General features: G+C 37.5%; 1 protein-coding gene across 1 annotated transcript in view; it reads right to left on the bottom strand.

The window, feature by feature from the left end:
* Window positions 1-4,650: 4,650 nt before the first annotated feature.
* grin2cb (glutamate receptor, ionotropic, N-methyl D-aspartate 2Cb) overlaps window positions 4,651-26,630 on the bottom strand; it is a gene marked incomplete at its 5' end in the record, with an annotated part of 33,812 nt that continues 11,832 nt past the window's right edge. Inside the window, 9 exons of the mRNA XM_084135763.1 lie at window positions 4,651-8,578; window positions 8,955-9,187; window positions 9,673-9,860; window positions 10,275-10,435; window positions 12,488-12,717; window positions 13,680-13,805; window positions 14,169-14,322; window positions 15,952-16,120; window positions 20,750-20,961. Of these exons, the coding sequence (XP_083991889.1) occupies window positions 7,199-8,578; window positions 8,955-9,187; window positions 9,673-9,860; window positions 10,275-10,435; window positions 12,488-12,717; window positions 13,680-13,805; window positions 14,169-14,322; window positions 15,952-16,120; window positions 20,750-20,961 (2,853 nt within the window). The 3' untranslated portion in view covers window positions 4,651-7,198. The remainder of the gene's footprint in view (window positions 8,579-8,954; window positions 9,188-9,672; window positions 9,861-10,274; window positions 10,436-12,487; window positions 12,718-13,679; window positions 13,806-14,168; window positions 14,323-15,951; window positions 16,121-20,749; window positions 20,962-26,630) is intronic.

The raw sequence follows: 26,630 nt of genomic DNA, 5'->3' as shown, positions 1-26,630 counted from the left end.
GAAGTATTAATGTTTATTTTTGAAAACATATGTTTCTAATTAAGTAAGTAGATAAGACAGTTGGGGAGTGAATGTGTGCAGTGTTGTAGAACAAAACGTCAAAGTATGGTCAAGTTATGTTTGCCATAGGTTTTATTTTACTCATAAATTGAAAAACCCCATTATAAAACCCCATGGGAAAATCTCGAAGGAACCAGCGGCGAATTAGACTTTCAGATACTGACGTCATCCCTGCACCACTCTATTTACCCAGCATGCTTCCTTCTATTAGTAATAGAAAAGATCAGATTACACACAATGTCAAACATAAATCCAACAGAACAGCTTATGAATTATAAGATACTGGGGCCAACATGTGTCATATGGATCCATTCCCCATGGTCTACTAATTTATTAAGATGAATGAAATAGCCTATCACTGTAGCGGGACATCTTTGGGCAATTTTATGCACCATATATTCAATTAAGTGCTCATTCAAGACCTAGTTCATTAGAAACATCATCCTGACCAGCTGATAAGATGGGATAGCGGCAACCCATTTCCATGCTTTGAATAATAAATTGAATTTATTTTACAGGAACTGCATGTTTCTTAGTGGTAGACTAACTCTTTAATCAGACTATAAGACGATAATTCTTGATAATTATAGCATTAGAATGTTGTATTTTGGTGTAGAGCTTGATGCAGGCACATGTAAACAAACATAAACAAATCCTTTGTAATATCTCGCATTCAGCAACACATTTCAGTGAGAAAACTTGACTTTAATAGCTCTAAATCTATAGCCAGAAACAGTTAGGCTACTGTATATGTTAGTTAAAAAAAATCTACAATTTATTGCTTGGACTTCGTAATAGTGCTATATTTTTTGTTCTGAGTGTAATACATATAAGTGTCAAGATTTAATGCATTTGCTATGGTGAGGAAATTACCCTATATATTAATATGACTCATTCAGGCCACATACAACAGGACATTATATGATCCTAATTTTAAAAAGCATAGCAAAATCCATTATAGCCTTCTGTTATCAGAGAGATGGATTTGTATGGACCAAGGGTTATACTGCCTTTGTTCTGTCAAGGACATGGATGACCTGCCTTGATTTCATAGATAATTTCTACAATAGGCAGTGCTGGACACTATAATGGATCCAGCCCCCAAAACTGATTTCCTTTAGGACAGCCAAGTCGTCTCTGTGACTCTAGAAATTAAGACCCTCTCAATAGATGTACTGTGGGTTTCTTGTTTCCACTTGTGTCTCACGTATTATTATTTAGTATTTCAGTCACTCATTCCTTCTTCCAGACACAAGGTTTAAATTAAGTCTGAAAGAAATGTATCCTCATATTAGACAGGGTTGTCTACAGTTTCTTTTTTTAAAAGGGATATTAATGTCAAAGTGACACCCTTTGTATTGTAAATGAATGGAGGGGGAAGATTATAAGTGAATAATGATTTAAATTTAGGTCTGTTCATGATACAAAATTATTGTATGTCTTCAGAAGTCTTGGGATTTCATGTATTAACTCTTTCCCCACCAGCATTTTTTTATTTTTTATTTTTTAAGTTGCCAGCCAGCAGCAGCATTTTTTGGTCATTTTCACAAAAATGGCCCCCAGAATATTTTGTTGAATATCTGAAAACACACTGTATCAAAAGAAAAAATAGAGCCTCAGCTTTTAAACATTTCATTCTAGCTTCATGCATTTTTTTTTTTTGTATTAACACTTGAATGTTTGTAGCTAAGTTTCAATAAAAAGCAACATTTTAAACAGAAAGCTGAGACAATTGTGTTTTCCCGTCAAAGACTCGTCCGGATTTCATTCGGGAATCTTAGCCTACCGATTTATGATTGATTTATTCGCGTTCGCTACATGTAGGCTACGTAAACAATCTTCTTACGCTTGTTTCTGCTTCTTCTTTGCTTGCTTTTGGGGATTCTGAACTATTTCAGAAGTAGCTAATAACGCCCCATAAAACATGGATTGCTGGAAAAAGAGTTGTGCCAGGATATTTTCCGATATTTCTCATCATTTGTTTTACAGAGTAATGATAATCACATGAGGTTTGGAACTGCACGAGGGTGAGTAAATGCGCTGCTTAAATAAAGGCTTTTATTGTAAACTCGGTCGGTGGTTCAAACGCAAGCCCTTCTTAATTAGAAATGAATATGTATCCAAGTGCTCACTGGCAAGCTGCTAAAGTGTAGTCTCACTCAAACCACGGCCTATGGCATGACAACCTAGGGGATGTTAATTTGCTGCCATGTTATGAGCCACGGCCAACTGCTGGGGCTGTCACCTTGGAAGGACAAAATGAACGATGATAAACAATGCAGGATTTATTCAGACCGGTTTTACTTTAACCTTTTGACAGGAATACACACTGACATTTGTCTGTCAGAATTTGAAACAATATTTTTGTTGTGGTTTTTTATTTGATTTTGCTGAATACTAAAATACATATAGCCTATATTTTTAATTTCTTAGAACAAACACAAATGGCTTGAGCTACTACTTTTTTACATATTTAAATTATATCTACATTTAAGTTAAAATATTTAGATGTGTATACTTATAATTTAAATATTTAATTGATGTGTATAATTTAACTATAAATCTGTAATTTACTAAAGCGATTTGCATTGGGTCGACATAATTTGTTCCGAGTAATAAATAAAAACAGTTAATAACATTCTACTTTTTAGATTGTAAAAAATGTATTAGTTTGTGTTATTTAGGGGGCGTTTACACAACACCATTTTCAACTAAAAACGGAAAACTTTTGGCCGTTCATTTACACAACAACGGCGTTTTGGGGGCCTGAAATACAAAAACTTTTGAAAACGGGATTCAAAATGCAAGTTTCTGAAAATGATACCGTTATTGTTGTAAACTACAAAAACGCTAATTTGTGAAAACAGTGAGTGACATATAGGCGCATAGTGTTTCTTTACTGGCCTGGCATGAACAATGAGTTTTTTGTCGTTTTCACAGATCCGTGTGAACAGGGATCGTATTGACAACATTGTTGTTTGTACGTGAAAAAAAACAAGGAAAACTTAAAAACTTGTTTTGAGGAAAACATGAAAAAAAGTTTCAGATTTTCCGCTTCATCCATAGGTTCAATTCCATGTCCAGGGGCAAATACACAAGCATCATATAATTTACATATTTAAATCATAAACATATATAGTTTATGTAATTTTTGAAATTATGTAATTTAATAAACGTGACAAAAATAATTTTTTTGTTGCATTAGCTCATTAAAAAATTAATTAAACAAACAGCAAAAAACATTACTTTTGAGTGTACGATGCTGCTATCATCAGTAGCCTAAATGTATAAAGTTTAGAGAGAAAATGAAAAAAGTTTCAGACTTTGCTGTTCATCCATATGTTCAATTCCATGTCTGGAGGCCAACACACAACTATATCCATTTCTTACATCCTATATTGCTTCGTTCTCTGCTGCCCATACAACCGATGATCTATTGCTTATATATGGCCCTAGTCAAGCCGTTCCTCATCTCAAACACATTTTTAACTCCATCTAAAGATAAAACCTCTGGCAATTGCAGAATGGTTGCAAACCGTAGAACTGAAATATCATTTTACAGTTTTCACCGCTATCAACATTCTCATTTTAAACAATCCTTGTGTTGTTCAGGCCATAACTTTAGTTAAATGGGTCAATCTACAACTAAAACTTTTCAATTTTTCTGCGAGGTAAGATTACCTCAAAGTTTCTATCATTAAAGATCAGTCTAATTACGGAGAGACAAAGATAACCAGCCTCCAATGACAAGAACATCCCTTTATTATCACAGAGCTGTCATTTGAAACAACGCTTTTAAATAATTAGACAGTGGCACGTGCCTTTGATTCGACGGAGCCGTCTCAAATGGGATGGTTAACCAAAGCTAATAACCCCACAACCTCTCCCACGAGCCCAGGCTGAAGGCTCGGCAGGATTGTGGTGAAAAGGCAGTGAATAAGGTCAGTTACAAATGAACGTTTGTGACCCGCTGTCATATCACGGCATCCCTTTGAGCAGAGACGAGAGCTAGAACAGATGATAAGTACAAAGGTTGGGAACTATTAATTCACACAGCACAGACTTCCTTTAATTAAAACAGTGAGCACTAGGTCTCTCCATGAGTATGATATGACAGTCAGAAGACAAAACATTTGTAGAGCTTAACCCAATGGACAGATGTAAACTTTTACAAAACAACGAAATATCCAGCAACCAGTTCAAAAAAAACCAAAAAAAAAAAACCTATTGATTATACCATTGGAACCCATTTTCAAGTAGTGATTAAGATTAATAACAATGTTTTTTTTTTTTTTTTTGGAATAATTCTCTTTAATGTGCAACGTTTAGTTACAGCTCTTTAATTATAGATTTGATAGATTAGTACAGACCCTGGATTCCTGATATCACTGCTACTCTTCGATGAGATAAAACACACAGAACAGCATAGTACACGTAATACTCATATAGGTTAATTAACATTGTGCTAGCAACTTGATAAAAATCACCTCATTTGATTTGGATAAGCTCAGTGCAGACAATGTACTTGTGATTGTGTGGTAACCTACATTAACTTACATCATTCATGTTGTAACCACATTCAATACCGTACCAACAGAACACAGAGTATAAAAAGTATATATTTCCAATTGCTCATTGTTGTTTGCGGGCAGCGAGTTATTCTCGTTTATTAGCCTGTTCGGTTGTTAATTGATGGAATTTCAGACTGCCAGCCTCTCTGTGGTGTCTTTCTCCATCGCCTTTCCCCTCTCCCGCCAGGCTGTGAAGCCCTTGGCTCAAGGTGACCAGCAGCATCTGGGACAATTTGCAGCCCTGAAATGATGCTTCAGAGAAATGCAATGATATGAAGGCGTGACAGCAGAGATGTGAGTAATTGTATTGTGAGCGTGTCTGTAAATGTGTGCATTTCCTTTCCTCCTTAGAGCCATTATGGAAAGAAAGAGAAAAGGAATGGACTGTGACAATTAAGAATTTACAGTATGTTTGCAAGAAAATACTATTTCATTCTTTCTACTTCGAAATTTCACGTTTGATCCAATGTTTCTTTGTAATTATTTGAGTGAAAAAGTTGTTTGTACTAAATTTTTTCCCCAGTGTTAAAGCGCAAAAATACAGCTCTTTTTACCACTTGAGTGGAAATACAAGAAATTGCAAGCAAATCCTTAAAACGATCAGACCGATTCAAATGAACATGTTGAATTATTAATATTCCGAAAACACGTCTGCCTCGTCATTCCATTGCATTTTTCTCAAAGTTGGATGAGACTAGGTCCCCTTGACTTTTAAATGCATTTCATTTTTCACCACAGCAACCTGTGGCGTTGATATATTGCTGCTTATTTCTTCCAGAGGACGATCCCCAGCCTCCCTTGATGTTTTTATATGCATGTATTGAATCATTTATCAACTCGCGAGATCATTCAATAATACGCTTTTCAGGAACACAGAGAAATAAGACTTTGCTGGGATGATGATGATGATGATGATGGCTTTAGCCTGCCTCTCTTCAGTCCTCGTTCTTGTTTTTTTATGAAAACGAAATGTGGGTCGTTCTGCAGCAGGCCTCTTTTTTGATGTCAGTCAGTGAAACATTATGAAAAAAGTACAATTATCCTGTGGTACATAAATCTATCTGTGCACGCTGGCGGTATTGAAGATTAAATCACTGCTGCAGTGCTATGAACTGTAATATGGCAACAACAAAGAAAAGTTTGTGATGAAAAAATTTAACGTTTCTCGATGTTTAGATTCTAAAAATGCTCCTCACTCACTGCTTGAAAGGAGGGCTCCTTATCGGGAGATAACAAAAGCCTTACAGCATAATTACCCCAGCCTAGGTCACCTTGGGCGTCGCGAGAACAACGTGCGTTGGAGACAGCCGAAATAATGAAATCCTACAGTAAAGGACACTTTTTGGTAACACGTCCTCCTGTATAATCACTCCACAGAGTTGCTTTAATGAGAAACTTATGACAACCTCAAATAAGCCTTATCAGCTCATAAACATTCAGATATTGTAGCTTAAATCCCAACTGAAGGAAGTGTGGTTTCTCATTTCCTAGTTTCTCTTCTTTTCCATCCGTTGCACCATCTTTCTCTCGCTCTTTCACACTCTGGAGCATCACAAGTTTATTTTGAGGCACAGACAGATTTCCTCGTGGGTATGTGAGGTTCAGTATGCAGGTCAAACAGACTTGGTAGCAGTCGTCCAATGGCAACAGCAAAACTCTACCCCAAACCTGATCTTATGGGTGTCAGCAGACTTTTTTTTTTTGTGTGTGTGTGGACATTATTAAGGTAATGCTTCTTTCCGTCGTGTCACAACTGCAAACAGCCAATCCCTGTTAAAAGCGGTCTAAAATATGCTGTGGCTCTGCATATAAAAGGCAGTGTTCAAAGAGTTATATCCGTCAGCCATCTAAAGAAGACAGCAGTTACAAAGGACTAACTGATGGTCCTTTGTAATTTATTAAAGTGTGAAGATCCTTGATGATGCTAATATTAGAGTACCATTCAATTTGCTCTTCTTCAAAAGCCCGCTCACAGCAGAGTAAGAGAGAGAGGAGATTGGACATTGAACGAGAGACAGAAAGGGAATGTAAGAGCCTGAAAATCCACTTATATAGCCCTGCTGTTTAAAATAAAAAATATCGGACAATATGTCTTAAGTGTTTACAAAATTCAGTATCATAGAGAATTACATAGTGTATAATACCAAATGTACTTCAAAATGAACACTTCGTATAGTTTAGTGTCTCAGTTTGACTTCTCTACTACAATCTTTGAAGAAAAATATCTTTCGTCCAGTCCAACACATATAGCAATATATTGCATTTTGTGGACTAAAGAGATAAGAACGGCTAATCATTTACAGTTCTACATGTCCATAAATTCATTCATTCAAAATTTAGGATGGCATTTGACGGTTTCCCTAAATACTTCCCCCAGTTATTACATTATTGCACTTTAAAAAATAAATAAAAATAAAATAATATTAAATTAATAAAAAAAAAAAAAAAAAATGAAAACAAATTAAACCCGGTTTGTGTTTCTGCTTGTGTTAAAGGCAAAGTAATTTTATTGGTCAGTAGAAGCTTGTGGGCCAAATAGTTCATAATTGGCACATGAAAGGACAAGTTCACACCTCTGATTCCAAACTGGAAATTCTGCCCCATGTCATGGGCACAATAGGGCTGCTATGAACCACCCTGCTGCCTGGAACAGGCATTAGATGGTCATCCTGTAGGTGTGTGGGTACCCTATACCCTCCATATACACTGTCACTAGGATGTCCCATACAGGGGAAGATGTTGCATAATTCAGCTGGTCCATATGACAGGGGGCTCTGGTAGACTGGCAGCTCTGGGTAGGAGTAGGGTCTATGCACCAAACTTGACGCCCTCCTGACAGCTGCCACATTGTGGAAAATCGCCTCCTTGTAGGTGGGAAGCCTGGTGGACTGGCTGTGTCTCAGCTTCTGACTTTTCCTGGTGTTTCGTCGGAAGGCGTGAAGGTAGGTGTGATCCATCGGTTGGGCGTAACACATGGTGTTTCTCACCCGTCCGTGTACGTCCACACAAGGGAACAGGTCAGGTATAGCTACTCGTGAGGAGGCTGCTGCAGTGGATCTGTCATTCGGGAACCGGACTCTGTCGGGGCCCCAAGTGGCTTTCAGGAACGACGGTCTGCGATGAAGCTTCCTTTTCCCTATCAACGGTATGTCATCGAACGCAGGATCAAAGTACGTTTTGACACAGGAATTACAAGCTGTGTCCGCTGCTACAAAAGGATTTTCGCTGAAGGACGAGGACAGGTGGTTTTCAGCAAAACTGTTTGCTTCGGTATGACACGTTGATTGGTCTTTATAATCGTGAAGCCCCCTCAGATCCATGGACTCCACAATGAGATTTTGGGGTCTCTTTTTCCTCCTGACGGCATCTGACAAATCATTGTGACAAGACTTGTGGTGTTCGGTGTACATGTCTCTATATGGAACAAAAGAAGAACCAGGATGGGCCAGGTCGGATGGAGGATCATGCATGGCTAGATGAGGTGTGCTTAGACTGGATACAGGAAGCATACCGTCGTAGAGACCCCTGGTCCTGGCTGGAAGTGTGTAGCGAAGAGGAGTGGGCCGTGTTAGGACTCTATGGTTTACCATCGGTGGTGGGCTAGTGGTTTTGGTGTGTTGCATGAAAGGTGGAGTTATGGAACGCTGCATGTGAGGTATGTGGTTCTCCGTGACGTTAGTGATATATGAGAAGTGACCAGGGACTTTTTCAGTTGTGGTCACCAGTGGGATACGTGCTGGGAGGCTGCCGCCGTGTCTGCTCCAGTTCTCAATGGTCTTGGTGGCGTTATCCAATGAGTTCTCCACTTTGGCTGAAGAGACAATGTCCTTGGCTGTCTGCAGCATTTTCAGCATGTTGGCCTGGGCGTAATTGGCAGTGAGATCTGGATTCTGTATGCTGGTAGATCTGCCAAAGTCTTCAACGCCATTAAAGCAGCTGTATATGCCCTGAAATGTAAAGTGAATAGTGACTGTGTATTCCTACAGAGAAATGTTATTTTGTGGGCGTTTCACTGGATTAATTTGTGTCATGGCAGTATTTTTCTCCATTATAGTGATTAATGTACCAGATTATGTTTTTGCAAGAGACAAAGATCAGTTCATTGTTTCATGTCAAAGTTTAATGTGCCTCCTTATGGTGAATTATTTGATTGATTGAATTTACCCAAGTATCCCTTTTAGTAAACAAGTAGCCTAAATACAACAGACTGTGCATTATGATTTGGGCTGGATAAAAATATTTGACCAGTGTAAAATAGTATGATACCTAGCCTAGACTGAGTCTAAACATGACTTAATATGTAAATTTACAAGGCAATCTTACCCTGCTGATGGCCAGTAGAAAGTCTAAGTGATCAGACTTATGGACAGAGTGCCTCAGTTTCCAGTAAAGTAGATGTTCCCAAGCAAAGACCAGCAGGCTGAGGCCCATGGCCACGAGCAACATGTAGAAAACACCTGCCATGTTGTCTATGTCTAGTTTAGAGCTCATGACCTCGTTTTTCTCATTCTGACATATTCCAGACAGCCATACTGTTTCCAGTCTCTGTGTGTCCCCTGCATGAAAGGAAACAGGGTCAGGAACAATGCCAGAAACAGCGGCAGTCAAAGTCTACTCAACTATGACAGAAACAAGCGGATACTATAAGAACCACAAATGTGCTCTGCTCCAAAACCTAGTAAGCTTCCTACCTAGACAACATTTTAAGGCATAATTTGTGCGCTCCCGACATGAAGGCTTTTCCAAAAAGTAGCTACTTAGTTTGGGCAATATTGCATGTATTCTTCAGGGTTAAGCATACATTGTGTCAAGCATGAAAAAATAAAAAAATTAAATGGTAGCTCACTAGTTTTAGAACAAAGTCAGTGTCTACTGTTCAGTGAGGTTTTCTTAAGCCTGTAGTTTGCGCTGACATTTCATAACCTCTCAATTCACAGCACATCAAGTTTTTCTTTACAGTAAGAGGGGAATGTTATAGCTTCCATGCTGGGGCAGAGGATATTAAGTGTTGACCAGTTTCGGCCCCCCAAGTGCAATTTACCATCTCCCAGGAACTGGAGGAGAGCCAGGTCTATGGGGCGCTTCCAGCGGGAGTCCTTCTGCAGAGCAATGCCGTAGCCTGTGGTAGCAAACACCTTCCCACTACCAATGGTGACCAGCTTGCAGCCCTCGTCCTTGCCAGCCATATAATTAAGAACTGCTGCATCATATATGAAGGCATCCAACTTCCTACACAGAGGACAGAAATGAGCCCAAGGCAAATGGCTTAGTAATTACACGTAATTATGTCAAGTAAATAATTAGCTCTTGTTAATTTATACTCCCCTTTTCCTTGACAAATGGTGGATGATACATTATTTATGTTCCCCACCTGTGTTTCACTGACCCTTAGATCTAACAAAATTGCTTTTAAATGATGCATATAATGACCAATGGAGTAAATCTCATTACAGATTATTAACAAAACATTTCACTAACAGAAAAGTAGCATGTTTTTGGACATGTACTCCGGTAGTACCATGATATTCTTTGAAGCATCTTGAAAATACCATGTAAATTGTACCGCCATAGTACCGTTTTGTTAGCGTTCAGAGCTCCTTTCACATAACCACACACACATAAAATGTTATTGCTGAAACCCACCCTGTCTTAAGGCTGTTGAGAGCTTCTTCCACACCCTTCTGGTTGTATTTTATCATGTGGGTGTGCATGTCAGGGTAATTGCTTCGAATGTTCCTCTCGGTGCTGCCGTTTGGGACTGTCCCGAAGCGAAAAGGAGGATAATGTTCCTGGGGTTTTTGAAACTGAAACAAAAAAAGGAATAAATGACATTTCAATTTTTTAGCTGAGGCAGGTTGCGTCTTAACCTTAATAGTGTAGATCAACACAGATTACATGGACTTTACACAGAATCTCCTACTGCCCGGGTAGTACTGACCTTGGAAAAGTAAATCGAAGTACTGCTTTTTTTTTTTTTATTCTTGCATTTGAACAGTTGGCAAGAGTTGACTCATTTTACGCAATGCACATAGGGGATTAAAGTAAAATTCGCTCTGAGTGACCATATTAGACAAAGGGTCTTCAACTGAGGGTCTGCAACCCCTAGTCCAATTCATGTTTGATTATAAATATTTTTTTGTTAAAAAATTAAAACAGTCAAATGATAAGCACCCTCAAAGGAAACCCTCAGTTGATACTGTAATAATAACATATTGGCTAAACAGATTTGGCTAACGCTCGAGCGTATTTGTGTTTGTTGACTTGTTTGTTGATCTCTTGAACGCAATGGCCAATAAGAGGTTTCATTTAGAATCCACTCACCGCTTAAAACGGCAGAGTTTTTGTTCAGTGCTGAGTTCTACACGCTTGCGAATCCTCTCATTAACAAAAGTGTAAACACGATGTAAGAGATTTCTCGTGTAGTGTAGAATGTTGTGAGATTGCAATGAACTAAGTGATACCTTTTTAGTGATTATAAAGGAAGCGCTCTTTGCGCTTAATCCATTGAATAAAAGCTTTGTTTTTCATGCGGCTAAGAGGACCGAGGGTCAATTACACGCTGCAAAATTTCGGAAGTGACATCTACATATAAATGCTGGATTCAAATGCAATGGTTGACATAGTGATAACATGATAGCATGGGACAAAAATATGGCATGTCAAAATTCTGTAGATACACATTAAGCAATCTAAATGCATTAGATTTAGATCTAAGACTAATATATTCATTGAAAAATATCTGTATCAAAATATTTTTTAAATTCTATTCCAATTATTTGTAAAAGTAATGACTTGTAAATAATCTTAAATGTCTCATTGTACATTGCTATTCTTGTTATGGTTGAGCCGTTGCTTACACATTACATCTGCACTTTACTAGAGCTCCCTCATTAATTTCTTTGATTCTTAATTGTCCATCTCACAGTAAAATTAAAAAATGTTTTAGAAAAATTATAGGTCTAGCTAAAGTTCTGCTAGACAGTAAAATTAAAATATATGATTCTGCAAACCAATAATTCAAATAATTGTGCAATACTTTTTAAAATTAAATTTTAACAGTGAAAAGTAATATACAGACAATGATGCATGTACAACAACAATACCATTTATAGTTCTAATCTACTGTCTTAACATAATATAACTATCATAATATGGTTGGTTTCTATTAATATCGAAGGCTTCATGCTTAATATGTATCTTTGTTTGACACATTTGTATCGATCGTCTCTGCTCCATGTCTCTGTCGCCTAAGGGGTCCTTGCCCTAAAAACATTGAAGACTGTATTATACAGTACTGCTAATTTTCCTCTAAAGTCTCTCAAATCCTTGGGTTTAGGATTCAATTTTAAAGTCAGTATGTTCAAGAACACAGAAGTGCGTATTCTATAACACTACTATACTATGTTGTTGCTAGCATATATTACCATGGCTCCACGCACTTGTGTTTTTTTATTGTTTTTTTTATCTATGAACAATTAATCTGTTGTTGTTCTTTCCTAAGGCCAATTAATTTCTCATTTGCATAATTCTATGGATTTCTGTCGCTTATAGTGTTTTACTATAAAAATAAATGAACAAAAATATCAGTAATCATGAGATGTGTGTAATCATGAGAGGTGTTTGAGAAGTGAGAGTCAGTGAGAGTCTGTGAACTTAGAAAAGTGCCAATTTACTTTATTTATCTTCTTGAACATTTAATATTCCAATATACATATTGGGTGTGACAAGGCCTTTCATAACTCATTTTGTTTCTGCCATATATGCTCTTCACTGTCTGTCTACACAAAGAAAAACACATCAAAATGTATCCAAATACAGCATCACATGCAGCTCATTTACAATTACATACAACTCACCTTTTTGTCACTAAGACCAGACACGGTGTCAATGTACTGCTCTTGGATCATGAAGGCAGCTAAATTGGCTGTGTAGCTGGCGAGGAAGATGACAGCAAAGAAAGCCCAAACAAGGACCATAATTTTGCTGGTTGTGCCTTTGGGGTTTTCAATAGGAACAGAGTTGTTGAAGACGATTCCCCACAGGAGCCAGACGGACTTTCCAATGGTGAAGGTTGGACCCCCAGGGGCTATAAAAGAGATACATTTGTAGTATGTATTAAATAAATAATAATTTTATTTTAATAATTTATATAATAGTGATTATATATATATATATATATATATATATATATATATATATATATATATATATATATCGCAGTGTTTGGGAACAGTAAATGTTTTGAAAGAAATTACTACTTTAATGCAAGCATAAATTGATCAAAGCTGATAGTAAAAACATGCAATGTTAGAAAACAATATATTTCCAATAAATGCTAATTTTACATTTTAAAAAAATCACCATTTAAAAAAAAAAAAAAAAAAATACTTTTGAACACTCATAATATGAAATGTTTCTTGAGCACCAAATCAGCCTATTACAATGATTTCTGAAGGATCATGTGACACTGAAGACTGGAGTAATGATGCTGAAAATTCCGCTTTACCATCACAGGAATAAAGTACATATTAAAATAATAAAATAAAAAAGTCATTTAAAAGTCATTTTTTTAAATATTTTTTACAATATCAGTGTTTTTACTGAAATTTTTTTATCAAATAAATGCAGCCTATGTGGAATTAGAGACTTCACTCAAAAACTTTTGAAAGTTAATGTGTATATTTATTTTAATTAGTTATTATTTCTATAATACATATATGCACATCCTATATAACATATGTTGATTTAATTAGTCATAGATCAGTCTACATGGGCAAAGAAATTCTTTTCCCACCTTGGCATCAGTTCTTAATGTGGTTCTTGTATCTCACACACAGCCACAGAAAAGCCAAGCAATCAATCAAAGTCAAATTAGCAAAGCGACAAACGTTAATTAAAGCTCAGAAAAATGACCTTTTACACTAGGAGACAAGTACACAGCCTGTCAGCTCGGTTTATGTGGATTGATTAGGCTGCTTCCACAACTATTCTTCCTCTCCTAGCTTTGTGCCTGATAGAGAAAAGACTGTTTGAAAAACCAAGGCTGACCTTTGGCACTGACAAGGCTCCGGTTGTACCCAACAGGGCTGAAGTACTCAAAGACGAACACGGTGACTGCCACAACAGTCAGGCACATTACGAACATCATAACCCACACGGCTGGACTGTAAGGCTCTACAAGACAGAGAGAAAGACCAAAAATACAAAACTCAGCTGATTATCAGATTAAGATCTTGCACATAATGGTGTGTTTGTTTGTGATGTAAATGCTGTGCAATTAGCAAAAATAATGAACAAATTAATGTTTAGCAGAGTCAAAATGCCTTTGTTTGTATGCAGAGCTGCTGATTCAGTAGAAAATGTTGGTCCTATCTAGGATTTATTCTAGATTTAATCCAACAAAGGCATAAAATTTTAATCTAATCACATTCTAATCAAAAAGCCACTGGTAGGAAATATTTAACACCGCCTGCAAGCATCTCTCGTAAACTGTGTGAGTGTGTCCTTGAAAATAGATGGATAATGATGACTCCTCACCCAGGAAGGCAGAAGGTGAGACTGTTCCATTGCTTCTGGCCACCATAACACTAATCCCAGTCTCCACAAATGGCACTGAAAAGTCAACAATCTCTGACCGCTCCTCATTGATAGTAAGAGAGCCAATTGCCATATCTGCACGCTTGTAGAAGACCTTGAACAGGGGGAAAGTGAGTGAAAACTTTAGAGCAGTCATCAGAAACTTCGCAAAATAATGGAGGCCCGTGCAATTTCAGGGTGGAAATTTTAAACTTATGTTCTACACTCAATGAAGAACTTCTATGCCATTAAGAAAGTAATTTCTATATAATATGCATGTGTGTAGCATGAATACAATCCTGACATACTATATGCCATGTTGACCTTGTCTTGTGACCTACACCTTTGCCATTTACAATTATAACCACTCTACCATGGCCTTGTGGGCTAGCAAAGTGTCCATTGGATGTGCACTTCAGAATTTCAGCGTAAAGAGTAGGTCATATGGGTATTTTTTGCATACTGCTTATTTATACTTACTACTCATTTGGCATAATGCTTTTCGCATATGCTATATCCTTATCTGCTATATCCTTGAGAAGTACATACAGTATATTTGGACGTGGAGAATGTCTCTGTACAAGTAAACGCAATGTACTATTAGTCACAATATAATAATATAACATAATATAATATAATATAATACAAAGTTTGATCACACATTAGATTAGGGTCCAATTCTCTATTAACAATGACTTTTGCCTCAAACTCCTACTGCTTATTAGTAGTTAGTAGGGTAGTTGTTAAGTTTAGGTATTGGGTAGGATTAAGGGATGTAGAATATGGTCATGCAGAATAAGGCTTCAATCTGTGCTTTATAAGTACTAATAAACCGCCAATATCCTAGTTATATGCATGCTACAAGCAACTAGTTAATAATTGGAATTGGACCCTAAACTAAAGAGTTACCAGTTGGTTAATACCCACTATAAACCTGACATAGTCTGAAAGTTTTTTTATGGATATCACAATTAAGACTGTTGTTATTATTAGCCTCTGGTTTCCAGATTCCAATTTCTTCAAGGAATGGAAATGGACATGAACCACTAGGTCTCATTACACAACTTCGCAAATCGCTAACATCGCAAATCATTGTTGACAGATTTGTTTTTCCGTCACCCGCAATCAGGCTCATGAATAAAATTCCTTATATCACACTCATGTCAGCCCGTAATTTCTGTCTTGCTATTATATAATAATTATTTATCTCATATAATGATCTATTTCTCTCGCAGTGCGAAAAGCATTTAAGCCTTGTATGTGGAGCGTGGGTTTGCTATCTATAAACTCATCAACGTTTTAGCAGATGCAGGTGATGAAAACCGATGAAGTGATCAGCAGCTGTGGAAGACACTAAACCACCGGATTAAGTGACACTACACGCAGCAGGAGGTCACAGGATGGAATGTGTCGAGATCGCTTTTAAAGCCAGTTATGCTCCATGAATGCTCTTAACAACTTTAGCTGCAATATTTGGTGGTTTAAGGAGATCTGTTAAATACAGAAAGAAAACAGGGTGTGAGTAATGTTAGGAAAAACGTGTTGACACTGTCATAGGAAGCTGATTTATTTCTTGTATCACGCTGTAAGCTGTTTTATTTTTATATTCTCAGATGTTAATTTAGCTCATTTCCCATGAGCACTGAACTGTTGACATGTTTGAAGTGTGAGTGCGTTTATGTGAGAAAGAGAGAGAGAGAGAGAGAGAGAGAGAGAGAGAGAGAGAAAATGTGCCATTTCATACCTCTCCAATCATCCCATTCCAGACGCCACGGACCATCTTGCCATGTTTCCCATTGGTGACCAGATAAAGGTCATATGAAAACTTGATTGTGCGTGAGAGCTTCTTTAGGATGTCTATGCAGAAGCCTTTGCAGCAGAGTTTGGTGTAAGGCTCATTGTGACCGGTTATACTGCAAAAAAATAAATAAAATAATAATAATTATATTATTAAACATTTAGTACATTTTTTCATCTTTCTTTAAAAACAAGTAATAGTTCACCCCAAAAAGAAACATTGTTCCAAACAACTTGTATGCTACATTTCAAGCATTTAGAAGCCAAATAATAGCTTAATGCGAGAATTTGTGTCAAAAATGGTGGTCATATGGACCACTTTTATGTTATTATTAGGGTGAAACCATATAAAAAGGTTATGATTCACATGCTCCCATTGAACATTTGGTGAAGAGGATCAAAGCGCATGGTTCTAGGGCAAAACATATGGTGTGACACACATCTGAAAGAAAGATTACTGACAGAAAGACTAATTAATCATAACTGGAATAATACAGACATGAATATGGAGAGAGGAAATTATACGTGTTGCCATAAAAGATTATGAAGAAGACTTCAAATACAGAGGTAAAATGGCATCAACAGTAGTGGCCAAAACTGATTGTCACGTTTAGTTTTGGGTTTGTTTCAATCTAAAAAAGTAAGTGCCGCCTTAAATTTTAAGTTTAGTCAACTCAAATATACAAGTTGTAACTTAGTACAACTTCACATTTCAAGTTGCCTAAACTTAAAATTTTTAAGGCAGCACGAACACTTACTTTTTTAAGTTGAAACAACATTTTCAAGTCATGTCGTGTTTTGTTTATTTGTATTTGTCCAAGTTTTGTAATAAAGCTGCACTTCAACAACTCGCCTATGGTGGAAATCCTTACGGTAATGTCCGGAAGGGTCATTTGTTTTTAAACAATTACAAGTTTGATTAAACAATTAAAATAAGAGGAAAATTAGCACAACTATGCAATGCTTACAAAATCTTGAACAAATGTTTTATATTATTTGAATGAAAGTTTCCCTAGGCCAGACATCACTTTGCCACTAATGTATAGTACGTCTGAGGGCTTTTCTTTCTTATTTGACCTGAAAAGAACAATAAATAGCCTACATAATAATGTTTACTCATATCAATAATATAAGTAGATGAATACAGGCTCAAAAAGCAAATAAACACGGCTCTCTTCAGCAAACTGCTGCGATTTAAAAACCCATAGCCCAGAATCTATAGAAACGGAATGCTTGGTTGTGAGCATTCACAATAAAATGTTTAGAAAAAAGCGATGGCCTCCATTAACCGTTAGATGCTGGAGGCACTGAGCAGAGAAACTCTGAGAGCAATAATGATACATCACCTCTAACCTCCCCCAGACCTCCTGCGTAATGAGCTGTACGGGGAGTGGACTTGGGGCGGAGGGCCGGCAATGCAGGGTGTGCGGCACTGGCAGCAACCATAACAAAGAAAGACAAATGAAGTGTTTGGAAAGATGAGAGTCTCCCTCTGCAAGCGATCTGGACATAACATAAACAAGCCTGTCTCTTTTCTAGCCTGTCTCACCACCTGCAAACGGCGCTGGCGGTTTGGGTTAAGTGGGCTGTGAATTAAGGATGAGATGTTTAATCAGTCAAACAAACACACACACACACACACACATGTACGCACACAAAGCACAAGGGACAGAGGGACAAAGTGCATCAGTTTACTGGTATAATGGACACAGACACACTCGCATCCTAGGGAGTGTCCATCAATTATTTCTCCTTTAAACAAAGTTAATTACAGTACATTGAGTCATATGGATCTTTGTTATCATTGCATACAGTCAGTTATTGTGAAACAGCTGTATGAGAGATGTGCAGTGGCTTGACCTATGTATTGCAGAAATGGGTATGGTTCATCGATTTGGTTGTGGTAGAGTAATGCATTTCATATCCAAACACAGAGCCACATTAGTGCCACAGTCTGCTGACCTTGATATACATGGCATCATAAATGCCAGTGACCGCTGGTGCTGCTGAACTTTAGTATACCATATATAGGGGAGACCTAGACCACACTACACTACTAAGTTTGGGTTCTGTAAGATTTTTTAATGTTTTTGAAAGAAGTATCCTGTGCTCAAGCACCAAGGCTGCTTTTTTCTTCTTAAAAAATACAGGAATTTGATCATCATTTAATATACTGATTTGGTGTTCAAGAAAAAATCTTGTGCTGTTTAATATTTTTGTGGAAATGTTATAACTTTTTCAGAATTCTTTAATGAATATAAAGTTCAAAAGAACAACATTTATTTTTGTCACAATGTAAAAGTCTTTACTTTTGATCAATTTAATGTGTCCTTGCTAAATAAAATAATTCATTCATTTAAAAAAATCTTACTGACCACAAACTCTTTAATGGTAGTGTGCTGTATATACAGTATGTGTATTATCCCAAATTCAAATGTATAAATAAATTATATTTATAGTTTATCTTTAAATATTAAAACAATTATGTAGTTCGTGAAATAACAAAAATGATGGAAACATTAACTATTGATTTTGTACAGCAACAGCAACATGTGGGACAATATTAAGTGCTGAATCTTGTCCTAATGCATGGAAGTGATACATTTGGACAAAAGTATGTAAAAAAAATTATGTTTAAAGGGATAGTTCACCCAACAATGAACATTCTGTCATCATTTACTCACTTTGTTCCAAACCTGTTTGAGTTTCTTCTGTTGAACACAAACAAAGATATTTTGAAGAATGTTGGTAACCAGACAGTTGACAGTAGCCATTTACTTCCATACTATTTTTTCCTACTATGGTCAATGGCTACTGTCAACTGTCTGGTAACCAACATTCTTCAAAATATCTTCATTTGTGTTCAACAGAAGAAATATTAGCTTCAGGGTTTGGGACAACTGGAGGGTTAATTTTGCGTGAACTATCCCTTTAAGGAGAGAATTATCAAATGATTTAACTGTTTGAAACCAATATACAAAGCCAGTGCTAGAAAAAACATGTGTTTGCGTAATTTAACTTTTGACTCAAAACCTTTGTGTTTGTGACAACAAACCCCATTCTCCCCAACCATATTTTGGAATACACTTACTTTAAATCCTGAATAATAGTTTTCCCATTTGTATAAATGACTAATTGGCATGTGTAAAACACATTGGTAGACAAGAATTGGGAATCATCGTATAATAAATCCATAAATTCACTCAAACATAAAAAATGCCCATTGTTACCTCAGGTCCAATTAAAAGCAGTTGTCATACTTTTCAGAACTTTCTGAACATGGGTGCCAATTAGCATGAAGGTGTGTGATGGGCCCAGAGCAGAACGTCACCATTACAGTTATTGATCATTGTTTCCCCTTCAGCCATCACACGCTCCCCAAGGGGTGATTACTCTGCTTTATGATTTATTTACACTCTCTCCCCTCAGCATGGAGCCATAATGAGCCTGTCATCTCTCTCTCTCTCTCTCTGGGCATGACACACTCCTCACTCAGTATGTGTTACCTCCAGAGCTACACAATTCACTGAATCTGCTTTCATTTACCTGGAGGAACCAACTTTTGGAATTAAACTATTTTATTGTTCATGTCTAGGAATTCCATCGACAGAGGAAAGCAAATTACAGTGATCACACAGTGATAAGAAGTCACATGTTTTAAATAGCAAGTTTATGCCTAGGGCAAGGAGGGTTGAGGGATTAATTGCTGGAATGAGCAAAACAATTCCTAATAATAGGTCTCGGGTCTTCAGTCCAATGAGCTTCTGTTTAAATCATTAAGCCCTCTGGTAAATCAAGATAAGAAATGTTGGCATTCAATGAGAACACTAACATTTAGTAGCCGAGTTTGGGAGCCTCCAAGGTGCTTAAGTTGTGTCTCATTTCCATTTTTAGAAAGACTAAAAAAATACTAGCAAGCAAGTCCTTTTGCTATAAGGTGATGTTCTCATAAAAGAGTTAGAGTACATAGCAACTTAACAGGACTAAGATTCTTGCACAGAAGAAAGTAAGTCATACAAATAATGTTTTTTTTTTTTTTCATTTTGTGGATGAACTAAGGTTCAGTAATTAGCTGTATCTTAAAGTCTCTACAAGCTTGCAGATGCAACATCCCAATAAAGTGTGTAATAGGCTTGCTGGACTGTAACAAGTTGCATATGCTAAGTGACTCTCGTGGCATATTGCTAAATGGGGATGTTTGCCAGTTTTGTGTAGGCGTTATTAGACTTTTCATTTTAATTAGCAGTCTGGGTTTTATTTTTTTCTAATATCAGAAAAAAATGGCAAATACTATATAAAACAGTGGTACATACTGTAGGCAGAATGCGGTGAATATTGTCTTAATATTAAATGTTAGACGTTTCCACCTAAAGTTTAGTAAAACTCTTTCTCGGTTTCAAATGTTCTTGTTTGTGTTTGTATAATGACTCATTCTAGAAAGTGAAAAGGTTGCTGCTGCTTATTTTATAATTATTAATGGGTACCTATTATCCCTGAACTAGGTACAATCCATCCAGTGGACACTCTTTATTGCTCCCCTTAATAAGAGACAATTCATTTTAAAGATCAATGTAATCAAATAGTACATTTGCAATGTGCAGCAGAGAGATGATGATGTAATGTGGAGACTGTGCTCTTTATGAAAATTTCTAGATATTGGTTTCATAAACAACCCCATTTGATGAATATCTTCATAAACAACAGCCACAGATGTTGACCTTTTGAAGTCACATTCACAGGTGTACCTTTCAGTCCGGTTGGACTGCCGGCGGCACGGCACAGTATTGCGCACACAAGTGCCCGTGGCAGGATCAACACTCTCCACGACGACAAAAGGCCTCTCCTCCAGCGTGGCCACAGTCAGGTGGCGGTTGTCGGATACGGGCTCCAGGAAGCTGCCATAACGGGGCCATACAGGGTAACGCATCTGCAGAATCCCTCCCTCATAGTTTCCGACCTGTGGAGGGTTTCAGAAGAGGTTTAAATGTGGATTAAACCTTACGAATTGCAAACAAACCAAAGGTTAAAACATACACAGATTTCTTTATTGACTTCTACTGTTTTAATACTAATTATATTTTCTATGCCTTAATCCTGAAGCTATCCCTCACATAAATCCTTTTGCATTTTTAGATTTTCATTAACCATAAAACCTGACATTTTAAATAACTGTCAGAAAAGGTTAAAAAAAAAGAAGTTTTTTTTAGTTGAGTATCATATTTGACGCATTTGGCATTTTGGGTATGATATAGGATAATAAAGAGCTCATACTCAAGGAGAAAAAAAGAAAAACACCAAAATTTTATTCAGAGGCCCAAACTGAGCAAAACTATTGCAGTTGTTGATATTCATATGGCCAAAACGTAAGAAAAAGTGTTAATCTTCAAATATTACTAACAATATAAAAGATATTCTTACGTTTAGTTAAAAAAACAAAACAGTAAAGATTTCAGAGAGAAAAGACACATGTACCACAATCTGAAGGTGGACGCTTTTAGAATGATATTAAGAGGCCTTTTACTTGCTAAAAAAAACAAAAACAAAACCAATACATCAGATGATAGGCATGTAGTAGATTGTGTGCATACATGGTATAAGACAATGTTTGTAATTTCCGTTTTATTTTTATCCATGTAGGGGATTCCATCACCTTGTATCCTTGTCTTTGTACGTATAGGCAAAACCACACAAGCAAACATTCGACAGAGGTGATAAAGGAAAGTGTTCCAAAGTGCAATTCATGGTGTCTTCCTCACAGGTATGTTGTATTTATCATTCGCTGTTCAATACAATGCATTATTCGTTTGTCACATCATTAGCGTGATGTATAATCAAATAAATATCCCACAGCTTTCTTGTGTTATTCTCTTTTATTGCTCTTATTTTTTGGGGTTTTTCCTCTGAACTTAAAATGAATTTGTAATAATGGTTAGAATTTATACTACTCCAGTAATGAAGGTGTTGCACAAAGCTGTAAATCTCCCAGGGCTCAGAGGCTCATGGGGAATCTTTACAGAGCTGTTTGTAGACTGTGGAAAAGCCCTATTATCCAGAGAGAGCTCAACCCACTGGCCCAGCTCAGCTTAAAAGAGACTATGGAGAGTCTGACTCAGGGCCGCCTCTACTGAAATTTCCCAAGAATCAATGCGTCACACCCAAATACCAAGGGGGGAGAAGTACGAACCTGCTGTCCGTCTCTGTGACCCTGTTTTGAAGTTACACGAGAGAAGAACATACACTCCTCTATCTAAAAGCTGCAGTCCATTAGCTGGGGTTATTATTACCTGACTGCTTCTTGAATGTGTGCTACAGATTTTGAGCAAACAGCCATTTTTTGCAGCATATTTTTTAAAGAAAAATGTAAAAGAGCTAAAGAAGGATGCACTGTTGCATATCCTTTTAAGGCAAAAGACAGGAAAGCTCAAGAAAGTGTTGCCACTAATTGTGCAGCAGCTGTTTGACAGCCTTTCCCAAATGCAGCCGAGGCTTTTCAGCTTGGGAATTGTAATCCATGTTTGGTTATGGTATTAGCTGTGAGGGGAAGTGAGCGTGATAAGCCTCGGCAACAGGGATTTATAGAAGAATCATTCATAAACTTCAGCAGAACAAATAGATTCAATCTCTAGACTCCAGGTATGGATAACATGACAGCCTGGTGGCACATCACATCTGATCATTAGCAATGACGACAAGAGCACTAAAGAACATTTTATTTGCACATTAAATGAGGGCTGCGTCGTGGAAACTGTTCTTTATGTGTAAAGAATGAATCCAGACAAAGCCCAGCAGTTATTTCTGTCTATACCTGTTTTAGTGAGCACTTTCAGATTAGCAACTGAAATAGGCTGTGTAGTGAAAGTGAGAGGTATAGTAATTCAGCAGACTATAATGGCTGTAATAACAGGGTATTCTATTCTCGTTCTGAGGCGCAATCCAGATTTCGGTCGGAGTAGATATCTGTTATTTGGAATAGCCTATTTCGTTTTACAGCCGCCTAGCATATCTGGGATTCTTTAGCTGAGATTTTCAAAAGCCACTGTCTGTCCAAACCACTGATCATACAGATCTGTGGTCTAAAACTTAACTAAGTCATCATGTACTTAAACTACAACAGCATTTTGTCTATTGCAGTTCACAACCGAAAATGGGTTGAAGGTCTGTTTTGAAAGGGTTGTGGATAGCAGGGAAAAAAAAAAGAAAATACCATTGAATACTCCCCATATACTTAGTTCTGTTAAGACAACTCTCTGAGTGTTTGGTAATGGATATGAGAATGTTGATATGTTTGGTATTGGTGGAATAGATCTGCTATGCTGCTGCTGTTATTGCTGCTGCTGTTGGTTATTGTACGGGACTTGCTACTGCTAATGCATACACAACATGCTGCTGCTGTACAATATAGCGTACATTACCCGTAGCAGATCTATACAGGTGGAGCTGGGGAAGGTGGAGGGTTTCTGAAAGCGCACTGCAACTGCTAGACAAAATGCTGACCAGTATTTGAAGTTTGAGCAGTGAGCTCATTGGCTACTGATACAGCAGGAACCAATCAGCTGTGACCTATAGAGATGATGTGATTGCAAGCAGATTGAGTTAAGCACAGAACTTTGTATTTGTAGGCAGAGTGTTCTATCAAACTCTATATTTGACAGAAGCTAAACAAATTAGACAGATTTCTCAGAGGATGCCATTGTTTTTGTTTACTTTCTACTTTTGTGTTTTACGTCTCATACTGTTTCAGGTCGCCACTTGATGTCCAATGCAATATATCTGGATCCTGAAGCATTTCCTGACAAATCTCACAATAGCACAGATGCACAAGGATGTTTTTTTCGAAAGCAGTGTTTTACCCAGAAGGATCTGTGTCATTTGGGTGTTGTCTGTCTTGGAGATACTATCATGGTACCAGCAGAGAAAAACAGTCTCTGTGCTGTCAGTACGCCTGTACTTTAAAAAAGGGAAGCAATGATTCATCTTGCTAATGACTTCAGCACACAACATGAGCAGGGTGTGCACAGCATGGGAAAGTGAGGTGGTGCAGAGAGTGTCAATGGGAGCGTGAGAGGGGCTACAGAGCAAGGTGGCCAGATATAGATAAACTGTTATGTCACACAGAGGGGGGTCAGGTGAGCCATGAAGGCCAGAGGCGAGAGTTTAAACTAAAGACTTTTTCTTTAAAAGAAAAATCGATCAAAACTTTTCAAAAATAACACAAGGGGCCCTATTTTAACGATCTGAAACGCAAGTGTCAAAGCGCAAAGCGCAAGTAACTTTGTGGGCGGGTCTCGGCGCTGTTGCTATTTTCCCGGCGGGATAAATGGCTCTTGCGCCTGGCGCAAATCTAAAAGGGGTTGGTCTGAAGTAGCTTCATTATTCATAGGTGTGGTTTGGGCGTAACGTGAAATAAACCAATCAGAGCATCATCTCACATTCCCTTTAAGAGCAGACGCGCTTTTTCCTTGCCGTATTGCTATTATAACGGCGGATTTGCCAGGCGCGCGCCAGGAGCGGTTCACAGCCGAGGAGAGCAACGCTCTCGTCACGGCCGTAAAAGAGAGAGAAGTGACATTGGGGATGGAGAAACACCCAAATTAGCTTCGGTTAAACAGGTATATAATAATGTGGGTAAATGTGTAAGCTAGATGTATGCTTTTATAATAAATTATCTATCTATCTATCTATCTATCTATCTATCTATCTATCTATCTATCTATCTATCTATCTATCTATCTATCTATCTATCTACCTATCGTTTGTAATAATATGATTTGCAAAAATGAAAACTGCTGCTTCTGTGTAGATTAGAGAATCAAAGTGTATGCGCGTTGTGCACGCAATACATTATGGTCAAACATGCGCCCTTAAAATAGCATAATGAACAACGCGCAACGCGCCACTGACTTTAGACTAGGTTTTTTCTGGCCAGTGGCGCAATTGTTTTATGGAACAGTAAAATAGCACCAGGGATTGTTTGCGCCGGAACACGCCTCCTTTTTTGCGCTGAACCGCCCAGGGAGCGCAAGTTCATTCCCTAGTTTAGCGACGTGCTTCTGTGGAGGGAAAAGCGCGCTTTGCGCGGGTGCAAAATAGGAATGAAACATGCGTCGGTGTACAAAGTCAATTGCGCTGGGTGCAAGATAGGGCCCAAGCTCTTTGCGGCTCCTTTACACAGAAATCTACTTGTCATGTACTTGTACGAATTACTCCCACTAATTGTGCAGTTTATTTGCACACACTGTCTGCATTGTGTTAGTGCTTAATTTACTAAAGGAATTATGCAAATCAGCAAACGCACCTGCAAAAACATTATTTGCATGTCAAGCTAAATAGAGCAGACTTGCAAAAGCTAGCATACAATGCTGGAACTGCACAGGTTCAGACACTTGATTCGTGCAACACAAGTGCACGTTGACAGTGTGGCTGGATAAAGGCCCAATTATAATGGTTTTCTCCATCATTTGATTATCATTTGATGAATTACTGCTGTCATGATCAATTAAAAATGTACTCAAACATCTCTTTTAAATTAAATTCCCACACATGACTGTTAACAGCACAATGCTAGTTCTGCCTGGCAAAAAGCAATGATTTTTGTGATTAAGGCACAATGTATGAGCCTTATTTACATAGAAAGGAGGCTTGTTTGAGCTAAAAAGAGCGAGTTAACTAATTTAAATATTTATTTTTAATTGCAGCCCATTAAGCATCTGGATTGTTGAAATAACACAAACAAGTGGCAAAAAAATGTGGTCGATCCAGCCCCTGAAATTTACAGAAAACATTTACATTCTACTTTCGAAACAAGGTTACAAAAGCTCTTTCAATTTAGTTGTCATCTACTAGCCATCAACAGGACTGAGAATCTGAGTACTTTTTTTTTTTTCTATATGCAGATTTAGATGATAACACACATCCTCTAATATCCGTATCCTCTAATCCACCGAGAGGAGGGCATGATGACCGGATGTAAATTTGGATGTCATTTTGATCTCTGTTTATTCCTCTAATCTCTTTTTGTAGTCAGGTGGTGTTCACACATTGCCAGGCGGCCTACACATGTCCCTATCACAGAGGCCAAAGTGCTGGAGGGCTGGCCATGTGAGGAAGAAAGAGCTGTTTCAGAAAGCCAAGTGTAATTGCATCATGACCTCCTGGTGTGGACGGTAATAAATGTCCAGCGTTGGAGGAGCCTATGAGGCAGGATTTTCAGATTTTTTATGTTTTAATTTGAAAATCTGTGATTAATAAAAGCTAAAAAGATATTAAAATGCATATATATATATATATATATATATATATATATATATATATATATATATATATATATATATATATATACACTCACTCACACATGCTATTGAATGTTTCAACCAAATAAACTAAAATAAATAAACCGATTCGGGTTACACCGATTCTCTCCTCCCAACCACAAATGAGTTTTTGTTGCTCATGTCTTAATGTACTTGCAACTCCAAAACACACATGTGTTCCCTTGACAATTTCACCATCCGAGAAAGGTTTTTTGTGTTTCATAAAAAAAAAAGCAACTCTAAATGAAGCTTCGGTTGCAGCCAGTGACTTTTTAGCGGGTCTTATAAAAAATGATTGCTGTCTGCTTAATGTTGC

The sequence above is a fragment of the Abramis brama genome (genome assembly GCF_963993115.1).
Source record: "Abramis brama genome assembly, chromosome: 14".
Classification (NCBI taxonomy): Eukaryota; Metazoa; Chordata; class Actinopteri; order Cypriniformes; family Leuciscidae; genus Abramis; species Abramis brama.
The sequence above is the reverse complement of the archived record's forward strand: the minus strand, read 5'-3'. Positions and strand labels throughout refer to the sequence as shown.